The following is a 12,787-nucleotide window of genomic DNA, read 5'->3' as shown; positions in this document are numbered from 1 at the left end:
TTTTCAATTAAGTTGTTTAAGCTGTTAAGCTAATATCAATCATTAAATTTCTTTTCATTTTAACCCAATAATAAGATAAGTTACGATAATATAAGTGTAAGCATTTACAACCACTCGGAAGCACTTAAACTACTCACTGGGACAGAAGAAATCCATACAAATGACATTTAAATAGCATGAGCTCAGGGAGTTTTGTGTTTTGCATGCATAAATGCCAGCAAGCAGATAAATTTTCATAAGATGGCAAAACTCAGAGAAAATGATTGACATCTTTAATAATTATGAAGGGAATTTCATGTTGTTAAATTCTAAAGTTTTCATGCAGGCGGTGCGGATAGACGTGCTGTAGTGAGCTCCAATGACCAGCTATAACATTCACAGAAAAATCCTCCATTAATTTCCCTAACTGATACAATGTAGAGTTTATTAAGACAAGATTTCCGAAAAAAGACCATTCACACATCCATTCCAAAACACCAGTAAATTCTGACATCATTAACCAGAAATGACTTCTAAACGGCTGTGCTTGTATTTGTAAACATAGAAGGGGTCAGGGTTTTGTTGATGGTTTCACTTTTATTTAAAGCTTTAGCATTCTTGCTGCTGCTCTTAACTAATTTGACTACATTACAAATTATGTGTATGGATAAGTATTGTGAACAACTTTGATGAAAACATATGGAGGAACACTTTTGCATGTCAAGATGTACATAATATGTGTGTGGTGGCGTTCACCAGAGCACTCCTTCACGTGCACACACATCAAGCAACTGAAGCAGAGCTTGTAGGTAAACAAATGGCAGTGCATCATTTTTTACACAGTTGAACATAGAAACATAGAGACGTTACCTGACTAACATCTAGCAGCTTCACAAGTCTGGAAATGTATTTAAAGGCTTTTATTTTCATAAACAGTGCCAATATGTCTGACGTCTCACGTCAGCGTGTTCTAACCGTGAATGCACGCTTTCCGGGAACTTTCCTTCTGTTTAAACAGCGCAGCATTCCAGCAAATAATTACCGGTAATGTTACAAATTCTTATTGCAGAAAATTGCCTGAAACGAGTTTACCAGTATGTTTAAAAACGGCCTGTTCATACAAAGATCCCTTTCCAGAAAATTGCTGGTAATTTTCCGGAAAGGTCTGTGTGTGTGAAAGGGGCTAATGAAATGTCAATATTGTTTATGGCAGAACACATTCTACATTAAAAAAGACGCAAACCTCGACCAGTTTCTAGCATAGCCGACACGAGCGATCTCAGCACACTAGACAACATGGCGGAGTGGAAGATAAAATATTGTTGCAAACTTTGTGGAAGAAAATTAAAGGCAGCAAAAAAGAAATCAGCAAACAAATTGACCGAATGGCCAGTGATATCCATACTTAAACAAGCTGACTGTTCTGTCCCCATATTGATTAAAAAAGTAATATTTTTCTAATAAAATGACAATACTTACTTGCAAATTGCTACTTTAGCTTTCTCAGGAACAAATTTGATGAATGCTTCAGCTTGGTGCCTGAAAATCACGATACAAGCTTTAGTTATTTAAAAAATAATAACAATTATAATATATAAGCAATTCTAAAAGTATATTAACTATAATCTTCTGCTCTGGTCATTTTTGTGCCAAAATATTTAAGTTATCTCTGTTTTAGTGCCTGATACAGATTTAAATAAAATACCTGAGTTCGACAGAAGTGACACGCTGACAATCGGCAAGAGATCTGACCAATATCAAAGCCCCATTTGTAGACAGATCAACATGACTTAAGCTGGAAAAGAAGGACATCATCAATGAACATACAGTAGGTAATGTCTTCTAATAGGTCAAGGCCAAAACCACCACTTACTTTAGTACATGAAGAGACAACATGTCAGGAAGGATCAACATCAAATTCTCAACAGAATCGTCGGTTAATTTTAGATTGGAGAAGCTGCAACAAATAAAGGATTGAAGACTAGACAAAAACATGTGAAGAACTCAGCAACTGATAAAATAGCAGAAAATCAACTTACTCAATGTCCAGTAGGTTTTTGCATTTCACCAGTTGATTACACAGCTTGGTCATGTAGGCAGGTTGGATATCACTATGGGTTAAACTAATAAAACAAAAAGAATGTATGAAATTATTGACTGATTCTTAAAAAATTAACAAATTAATAGAATATAAAGCAGGGAAAATAAGTATTGTTTTTTTCCAGAGAATAATATTTCTGAAAAACTGTTGAATGGAATTAAACCAGACTGTGGTAAAAACCCAAACAATACAAACAAACAAAAAATTAACAAAAAAAAAAATCTAACAAATAAGTTGAATTCAAGTCAGGTGATTGGCTGAGCCCAGGGCTGGAGCAAGCTGAATGATGATAACACCGCCCTCAACCCGAAAGTTAAAACACTGACGAAATTGAAGTGAAGGTGGGGTGTCGCGAAGGGTGGGCGGGGGTTCTGTGTCACGGACAAAAGTGAGGTCTGGGGGTGTTGGGGGAGCGAGATGCCGCCCTCACAATTTAAATTATAAAGTCAATTTACAATTTTAATTATAAATTTTAATAATAAAAATTATAAAGTCACCTCTATAGAAGCGCCGGCCCTGGCTGAGCCATTACACCTTGATTTTCTTTCTCTGAAAGCATTTGAGAGTTTCCTTTGCTTGGCTGTTTTGGATCATTATCTCACTGAAATGTCCACCCTGGTTCCATTTTAATCATCCTCCTAATGTAGATGTTTGACTGAAGCCACTAATACAGTATTAATTTACAATGATGAAGGGCAGAGGATTGCTGAATAACTACTGAGAGATTTCAGCTGCTGTCTGGGCTTTCACTGCCTTGTTAAACCTTCCTTTTTTCATGTGTTCAATACTTTTTTCCCTGTGTTATTTCATTTTATTACACATAACTTCATTTTTAATCTAATTAAATTTGTTTTCTTTGCGTAAATGGATTTCTTTAGTTGTTACCAACATCCGGGGGAAAATTCAAGTCAACAGCACCTTAAGAAATAGGTTTACTGAGAAAAATGATGACATGTTCAATACTTGTTTTTCCTGCAGTAATTAGTGATTTACCTCAGTTTTTTGTGCAGTTGCATCCCGGTGTCATTTTGAGTCAGCTCCCCTGAATTATGCCTGCATTCATGAAGCACACTTGTTATTGCAACATTTCCATGATAAACATTTCTATATTAGACAGAAATTTGCTATCATTCATTTAGTACCCTCTGCTGGTGTCAAACCCAAGAACCACTTTTTTCTTTCCATTTTCACTGTTGTGAAAGAGCACAGCGTTACCATGTGAACAGCAAAGCAGACTTGCAACAAAACTGTTAATAATGGTTAATGCTTATTTTAACAAGTTACCTTGCATCCACTCTTTTTAAGTTGTACTGTTTACAGAGGGCAGAGGCCAGCATCACCACACCCTCCATATCAACACCATTTTCACTGACACTGTGAGGGTTTAGGGGGGAAAACAGAAAGTCACTACAACCACTATAAAAAAGGAAACTCATTTGCACATCCACTAAAAACGCTTGACACCATCTTACTGTTCAGACTAAAATAATTGCAGATGAAGTGTTTTGCTTACTTTATCTCCTGAATTCCTCCTAGTTTAGGCAGAAGGTCCAAAATTTTCTTCAGGCCTTTGTTACCCAGAGAGTTGTTGGACAAACTGGCATATAAGGGAACAGGATGTTACATTAGCACTGATTTTAACATTTGTGCATGTATTAACCCAAATTACTTTCGGTTTGAAAGGTGGAATTTATGGTGCATTGCAGAACTTACTCTAAAAGCGTTAGGATGGCAAAGCCCCTGAGTTTATTACACAAGCTGGCCACATGGGAAACTGTGAGGTTACACTGCTTCAAGCTATAAAGGAAAAAGAAAACAGGTCATTCCTGTCAGTTCAGTATGTGTGGTCAAATGAAAACTATTGTTGTGCCACAGTAACCAGTTTCACTATCAGTTATAAAACAAAAACACCGTTTTGCACTATTTAACCGCTGCTGCAAAACATGGTTGTGTTTGTTGTTTGGCTGAAATTGTGATGCTTTCTCTTATTGCCAGTCAGCAATAATGTAGATAATCATTCAGTGTATAAAAGATAAGGTCATATGACTTCCCTGATGCAGAAAATGAGGGCAAAGTTGTGAAATCCAGGCATAAATTAGGCATGAATTAACTGAGCTAAAAGAATTTGTCAAATCTTGAATAATCAAATCAAAAGTTGTGCTTTACATTTCATCTAAAACAGTGTGAACTAATGATTGTGAATTGTAGGTGTAAAGACTACTGATGTCTACGTGTTCTGCATGTCTCTGTGATTAAAGGGCGCAGTTTTGTTTACTACACACACACTCAAGAATATGTGACAAATGTGGTGTGTTCAGCATCTGCCGTCACACTATAAGGACATGAAAACATAAATTTCACCAACTCCACGTAATCTTTAGAGCTGTTTTTTAAAATTTCACATAATTTGTGACTAAAAAAAATTCAATTTCAGTTTGATTGATGTTTATTTCTATAGCGCTTTTACAATGTAGATTGTGCCAAAGCAGCTTAACATAGAAATTCCAGTAAATTTAAACTGTCAGTCCAGTTTTCAAAGTTGAATATCAGTTAAGGGTGCTTTCACACCTACACTTTTGTTTCGGAACGTGTCTTGTTTGCCCAGTTAGCGCGGTTCGTTTGGCATATGTGAACAAGGCAATCGCGCTCTGTTCCGCGCCAAAGTAATCGCTCCGAGATCGCTTGAATGAGGTGGTCTCGGCTCGATTGAAACGAACCCTGGAGTGGTTCGATTGCAGTGAGAAAGCGATTCGATCCGAGCACGGTTATATCACTGTGTTTTATGGATATGTAATAGGCTTACTGCTATATGAAGAGAGAATTATGAGTATGGCGGGAAGTTTCGCGAGTCTCCGGATGCCCGCAAACGAGTGATGATCTCCCGGTAATCTCGGGTCTCCCTCCCGGTCCTCAAATAGTCATCGTCGCGCACCCTTCTCACCCCTCCCCACCGCATCTCTGCTATGTTTTCAAGTACATCTCATGTACTTGAAAACATAAACATTAGATTCGACAATGGGTCACAGTTGTCTAATTTCAGTGAATATAAATATCTAGGCCTTTGGCTCGATAACTGTCCTTTAAACCCCATATTGATTTTATAATTAAAAAGTCATATCGGTGCTTAGGTTCTCTCTATCGTTCTATTAATTGTTTTTCATTTAAAGTAAGAAAAAAAATGTATCTCTCAATTAATCTATCCTATCATTGATTATGCTGATATTATCTATAACAATACCTCTGATATTAATGTGTTGATTTGTTTTAAGATGTCCTTATAGAACCCATCATTGTATATTATATGAAACACTTGGTATGCTTCAACCTAAGTTCCGCAGACAGTATCATTGGTATTTGTTTCTTTTTAAATGTGTTTACTTTAATTTCCCTTCTTATTTAAAGCAGTTTTTTGTTCCATTTACATCATCATATTCGCTTCGTCATGTGCAACAGAATTATTTTTTGGTGCCCAGAATTTCTACAGAAAGTGGCTGCAGGTCCTTTCGATACAAAACTCCTTCCGACTGGAACAATCTGCCTTCCTTTTTTAGATCAATTAAATCACTTCGTCTTATCAGGGCTAATTTATTTTCTCTTCTGGAAACAACTTGCGAATGTTTTTAAATTTGGCTCCAAATTAAATTAAATGTTTATTATTTATTTGCATATCAAATTGTTTGTACTTTTGATTATATGTTGTTGCTTATTTAGGCTTCGGATTGTGGGAAGTGTTTCAGGTGGAGTGTGCTGCTTGTTTGATTGTTTGTTTGTTTGTCTTGTCAAGTGTATGTACTTTATGATGTGTTGTACTCTGTTTGATTTGTGAACTTTTTAGGGACCCCCTCGAAAATGAGATGATTCATCTCAAGGGGCTATCCCATTCAATAAATTCGAAATCAAATTCATACATTCATTCATTTTCTTTTCGGCTTAGTCCCTTTATTAATCATGGGTCGCCAACTTATCCAGCAACCCACGGTAATATGGGGTGAACATGCAAACTCCACACAGAAATGCCCACTGACTCAGCCGAGGCTCGAACCAGCGACCTTTTGTTGTGAGGCGACAGTGCAACCCACTGCGCCACCGTTCTGCTCCTTCTTAAAAATATTAATGCAAATTTTTTAAGGAAGAAATAATTACACAAAAATGTTTTTGTTACATTTTTATGTTGTTAAATACTTGTTAAATGTTCAACAGAACATGCCTTGTGATTTAGAAATTGAGCATGCATTTAGATTCAAGATACATCATCTAGATCAGAGATGCCCAAAATAGGGCCTGCAGGCCAAAGTTGGCCCATTAACCTTTGATTTGGCCCACCATCCCATTAGAGTGGAGAATGAGAAGGATGGAGAGGCTTGGGGTGAATGCCTTTAAAAGAGATTGTCATTTCTAATTTGATGTAAACATTTTTTTGTTTGTTTTAAAGCAGAGCTACAAAAAAAATACTAAAATTAAATGTTTCAATTAAACATTGTAAATGAATTTGATTTTTAAAAATGTAAATGTCATTCGACAAATAGAGGACTATGTAGAAGACATCAGTAAGCAAATCAAGGGAAAACTAGTGTAACTCCATACTGTCATAAATGAGATTGTTTTTGTTTTGACTCTAATAAGTTTATTATAAAATGTAAAAAAAGATGCTGTATTAATTACTATAAATAAATGTTTTTTTTGTTATTTTAAATATTATTAAATAAATTAGGAAATTACCCATGGCAACTATATTTACCTTCGGCCCACTAGCCTCAATAAAGTTACATTTTTGGCCATTCATAAGAAAAAGTTTGGCCACCCCTAATCTAAATGCACTGGGACACATTGTCAGTGATGTATACTGAGGTCAGATTCGGGTCTTTCAACATCAAACACCCTCGCCCAATTGGCCCAGCTGAGGATGATCAGACCCCAGTTTGCGTCCCAGTAGCCCACGGATCAGCTCTCTTTATCCATAGCCATCTTGTGGCTTTCTCTACTTAAATTTGTTTTAACCACATTTTTTAACTTCCTTTTAAATCCAGTTAATATATATAAAGAATGCTAACTTTATTCAGTTAGTGGATAAAGAATGCAGCAAAAAATAGAATGCAGGTGAAAACAAAGATTTCATACGATCCTATAACAGAATAAAATAGCTGATTTTATACAAAATTATTGCTCTAAAAATGTAAAGTTAGTCTAATGGTAAAAAGAAAAAAAAACTATGGCATAAATGTACCTTTGTGACGTTGTAAAAGAAAAAAAAAGAAAAAAGAAAAAGAAAAAAGAAAAAATTTTGCTTAATAAGTACTACAAAAAACATACTGAGACATTTTTAAACATTCAAATTTACTTATTTGTGTCTCCAATCACACTTTTTGTTTAGCATCTTCAATATAGACAATGATTTGCCTGCATTAACTATAACACTGTCCTCAAATTTTCTTGAAATAACTTAATAACTTATAGACACAATACACCATTTTAATAGACAAAATAAGATAAAAGCACAGTACCTTCTATATGTTATAATAAAACCATAAAGCCTCAGCCCATTTAGTCTAAAGTTCAGAATCTAGACTTCGTAACTAAGAATTAATTTATTGTCTTTTATCTGAAAAGAAGTAATATAAGTTAAAACGGCACTTACATTATATTCTTTGTCTCTTCTGTGTTTTTCAAGTCTTTGCTTTCACTAAAAACAAAAATGAGGACACATATTAATGTCAAGTTTTAGTATATATAAATATTATTCATTTTATTGGATGCATTCTTTGTTCATCAAACTGTGGCCCAATATCAATAAAAATCCATTCCAATCTCTTACACATGCTCAATTTAAGATGAAGAGCATTGCACTGCAATCACTGGCCAAGTGCAGAACTAACCACAAAAGATGAGCAAACAGGAAATGTAAAAATGAATAGCACAATTTGGAGATCTGGGGTATTACCAACTCTTTGAATAACCAGTCTAGAGCACTAAAATATCTTTAGAGAACTCACCTGATTGTGTCAGAGCGTTTTGAGAAGCTAAGGTTGATCTCTTTATTTCCCCTGTACACAATGAAAAACAATCAAACAAGTGTGAACATTGCATGAGAATAAAATAGGGCTGCACAATAGTGTAAAAATCTGACATTGTGATATTTTGTTTTGCTGTGATATATATTGCAACATGAATATAATTCCAACAGATAATTTGAATAGCTCTGGATTTGGAAAGTTTACATTCATTTAGATAGATTGGGATGATCAAATCTTTTTTATGCATAAACATAAATCATAATAAATTACAAGCATATATACATAAATAAAACAGAGCAAAGCCAAGTAAAATAAACAGTGCTTTATGGGCTTCTGGAAAATCTAACATTATTCAGGTACGTAAATTGGACAATCAGACATAAAATAACATGGTCATCTTTTTTATAGATTATTTAGAAATAATAATATCTTTATCTTTTAAAAAATCAATAAATAAGCCAATCCTGCGATGTGACTATTGCAGATATACACATTGTGATATCGATGCTCAAATGATATATTGTGCAGCCCTAGAATAAAGTGTCTCTCATCTTCAGAAACCATGAATGAAAAAGTATTTGAAAAGAAAACATAACCGAGACTATGTACATGCCAGACTTAGACTGGATTTTAATTAGACTTATAATGAATAATAGACTAATACAGACTTTGGGGTATTAGATTAAGTTTTGAGGGCATGTTTATGGGTTAACAACTCTTTGTAAATCATTCAAATACATTAAAAAAAACAACACTGATCTAAATATTCTTTTCGTTTCTCATTCAGTTTTTAATTCAAAATGTATTTGACAAGCCAACAAATGAACATACTCAACATGGACTTCCTGAACAGAGGTGCAAGCGGCCATTCTCTCAATGAGAGTGAGGATCCCATCTGTGGAAATGTTATTCTTCCCCATTCTGTGTAAAAGAGTAAGAGTTCACCGAACACATACACACACATGCACGCACAAACACAGTCACATTCACACATTTATACACATTATACACATTGATGACAATCAAATACCTGGATGGCAAAACAACATCAAATTGACATCTAACACTGGCTGCTGATTACAGGACTGTCCTGTATGACACCAATACTGGATGTCAATTTGATGTAATTTTGACATCCAGGTAGTTTACATGCATTGTAGGAATACAAAATCCAGTATAAATTTAAAATGAAAGCTGAAAAAGATGAAATAAATTGCTTATATTATAATACCTTTTTCTGTTGTTATTTTGGTGCTACAAATAAGTTGCTAACTGCTGTATTTACTTGCTGTATCATTAAACTTACAGACTATATTCAGTTTGTTAAAAATTAAAACACTCACAAAATAGAGGAGATGTTGTGCAGCCTGGACACTGTTTCTGCAATCTCTCTTATACCCTCATCTTTCAAAGAGTTATCACTGACACTGTCAGAGAAAATAAAACAAAATGATTGATTATAGAGCACCTACACCTTTTTAACAACATTGTGTCTTATATCTGAGTAGACCGCCTGAAATTTCAATCTATAAAGTTCATAACATAACAAACAGTATTACTTCAGGTGTGTGATGTTTGGACAATCCTCCAACGCCTTGGCAAGTTTAGCCGCTCCAACATCGGTGAGGCCTCCACTGATAAAACTGTAATTCGGAGACAAACATAAACCAATGCAAAACACAGTACAGGACAATACAGTGATACAATTCTTATTGGACACAGTACACATCAAAAAACTTACTCTAATTGTTGCAAGGCCTGGAGTTTAGACAGGATACCGCACAAAGTCTCTGCAAATTTGTCATCATATTTCCGGCTACGGAAACTTGAATAAAATAAATTCAACAAGTTACAAGATGTTATGTTATATTTAAGAAGTTACAAGATCTCATGGCTGAAACTGAACTTAAGTGAGACTTAGATGTTTGGCAAATGGTTGAAGCAAAAGAAATATGGGAAATGCACATGCCATACACAATTAATAATCCGACTGAAATGCACCTAACATCAACCAATGCAGATAAATTTGCTGATAACCAATATGGAAGCACTATATCAGTCATTAATACTGTTATTATTAAGGATGTTCTTTTGGAAACTCACATGAGGTGATCCACATTCTTGAAACTAGGGAGGATTTCCAAACAATCCAAGTCAATTGAACATCCACCAAAGTCTAGACATACAGTCTGATCAGCAGCCGCTGTTACAAATGCAAGGGAATCCATGTCAACAGCATTCAGTCTGATATTTCGCAGTTCAATCTGTGGTCTCGAACCAATAGCTTTTGCCAGTTTCGCATCCTGTGTCTCATGAGCACATCGGCACAGCTCCACAATTTTTGGACCTGTATGACTGGCACCTCCCGCTAAACCTAGTAAAACATTACGAACAGCAGCTTGTCGCTTTTTTACCCAAGCCATCTCACTCTCTGCTCCTTTAAGTTGGATCAAACTGGAAGTACAGGCCTCTGCTGCAAGCCCACATACATAAAGATGGACAGAGTCTGTAAAGACGGATTTTGGATCAGTCTTGGTAGTCCATCGGGTTTTCAAGTTAAGCTTCTTCTTAAGTTGACCATCTGTGATTGTCTGACTAGTCATGAGGTGGAGAGCAGCGAGAAACTCTTGCATTGTAAGGTGCATAAAGGTAAAACCGTATCCTGAAGATCCATCCTCATGCGTCAGCTTTACGCGAGACAGTATCCCACTTCTGACACCAAAATCTTGGAGTTCCTTGGATACTTCTGATTCCATGAAGACTATGGTGCTTCCTTCCAGTCCTTTGAGAGCCAGTTGGCTCATCTCAACAATTTTAGTCCTGTATCTCATAAGCAGAGACGTTTTAGACACTCCATCTTCATTGAACCGACTGAGGAATGCCAACAGAATCTGGATGTAGATTTGGGTTAAGGACGTTGGAAGCTGATGATTCAACACTTCACCACTGGAGAACAGATAATCCACACATATACAGCAGATATGACAGAGTCCAGGCACATGAGACATGGACAAGAGGTGACGGTTATCCATCAACAAGTTAACAGCATTTGTTTTGAGATCTCCTTTTTCATGGAAGTACTGCTCAGCGTATTCCTTCACACCCAATCGGTCAAACCCCTGAAGCTCACAGGTTAGGAGCCCAGGGCTTCCAAACATGTCCGTCACATCTCTTGGTCTGCAGGTGACCAAAACAGTGCAATCTGGAAGAATTTTACGACTGCAGAGTCCTGAAAGTAGATCGGCCATTGGCATGGGTGTGCTCAGATCAACTGTGCTCTCAAGTTCTCTAGGATCTGTGAGTTTGGCTCTAAACTCATCATAACCATCTAATATGAAGCAGACTTTGTCCGGGTGTGTGAGGATGAATGCAAACACTTCTTCTTTTTCTTCTTCAACATACGAACAAGCAGGATAGAAGAGAAAAAGTAATTCTTTCAAGGACAGGTCTCGAGAGATCAGATTGAGCTGCCGGAACTCCAGCAGAAACAGCAGCTGAATAGACGGGAAGGTGTTTTCAGCCCAGCTATGGCCGAGGCAGTGCACGAGCAGGGTTTTACCAGATCCAGCCTGGCCCAGCAGCACAACAACCCTGCCAGTGGTTTTCAAAAGAGACTCAACGGACACTTTGTGCTCTGACTCTTCACCTTCATGGCTGTCTAGAGAGGCTTGAAGCTGGAGGGTCCTGTCTTTTGCTCGTGGAGGGTTCCTGTGCTTTAAATACACCCATGTGTCATCTAGACGTATATCCTTTACCACATTCTGCATCACTGTCTTATGTTTTTCCTTTACCATGGACTTCAGAGCATCTGTGTAGCTCTGTAAAGGATCTAGGGGTAAAAAAATCAAGGCATATTCAATTTTTAGTTTAATCATGAAATTGTATATCACCCAAAAATGTAAATTTACTCTCATCATTTACTCTCCCTTATATAGTTTCAAACCTTTATGAGTTTTATTTTTTCCACTGAACTCAAAGGAAGATATATTTTTTTTAAATATTGGATACTGGTAGCCATTGACATCAATAGCAGTGAACAAAAATACTATGGAAGAAAATGGCTACCTGTTTTTAGCTTTTGTGTTCATCAGAAGAAAGAAATTTAAATATGTCTGCAACATGATGAGGGTAAATCATGACAGTATTTTCATGTTTAGTGAACTATCCCTTCAACATAAAATGCATATAAATGTCTTAAAAATGTAGATCACATATTGTTTTAGTAATATGGGATTTGGTATGCTAAATATTTTTCAGCTACAAAACCTTTTCTAATTTAAATTGTATTAAATTCTTGCTATATTTCATGTCACTTAGCTTGGCATGTTGTTTAAATATTTTAGTTTTATATTTTATAACAAAACATCTGAAACAAAAATTATTAGTGATAGATGCAATTTAGTAAAAAATACTAGTAAAAAACATTTATTTAATTAATAATTAAAATGATAATTACACCCAATAAAAATAATCTTCTTCTTTTTCGGTCCTGTATGATTGCGGGGTCGACTCTTTTTGAGCCATTTTTAGACTTGTCCATATGATAATTACTTTTTTTTTTTACACCTTCCGGCCGGCCTGTCGTATGAATCCTCAGTGTGAATGAGTGTGTATGGGTGATTCCCAGAGATGGGTTGCAGCTGGAAGGGCCTGTTACACTCATACACTCATACACTACGGACAATTTAGCCTACCC

General features: G+C 36.0%; 1 protein-coding gene across 3 annotated transcripts in view; it reads right to left on the bottom strand.

The window, feature by feature from the left end:
* nlrc5 (NLR family, CARD domain containing 5) overlaps positions 1-12,787 on the bottom strand; it is a 35,390-nt gene that overhangs the window by 18,362 nt on the left and 4,241 nt on the right. For all 3 annotated transcript variants that reach the window (XR_015514117.1, XM_087291442.1, NM_001386270.1), the window contains 16 exon segments: positions 10,195-11,920; positions 9,833-9,916; positions 9,651-9,734; positions 9,435-9,518; positions 8,923-9,012; positions 8,071-8,121; positions 7,716-7,760; positions 3,794-3,877; positions 3,594-3,677; positions 3,365-3,454; positions 3,223-3,270; positions 3,074-3,133; positions 2,019-2,102; positions 1,853-1,936; positions 1,685-1,774; positions 1,459-1,518 (listed from right to left, as the gene is read on the bottom strand). Coding sequence is in view for 2 of the 3 variants with exons in the window: in XM_087291442.1 (XP_087147568.1) it covers positions 1,459-1,518; positions 1,685-1,774; positions 1,853-1,936; positions 2,019-2,102; positions 3,074-3,133; positions 3,223-3,270; positions 3,365-3,454; positions 3,594-3,677; positions 3,794-3,877; positions 7,716-7,760; positions 8,071-8,121; positions 8,923-9,012; positions 9,435-9,518; positions 9,651-9,734; positions 9,833-9,916; positions 10,195-11,920 (2,848 nt within the window). In the remaining variant the exon portion in view is untranslated.

The sequence above is a fragment of the Danio rerio genome, chromosome 18 (genome assembly GCF_052040795.2).
Source record: "Danio rerio strain M-AB ecotype USA chromosome 18, GRCz13ab, whole genome shotgun sequence".
Taxonomy (NCBI): Eukaryota; Metazoa; Chordata; class Actinopteri; order Cypriniformes; family Danionidae; genus Danio; species Danio rerio.
Note: the sequence above shows the minus strand (reverse complement) of the source record. Positions and strands in the feature narration are given on the sequence as shown.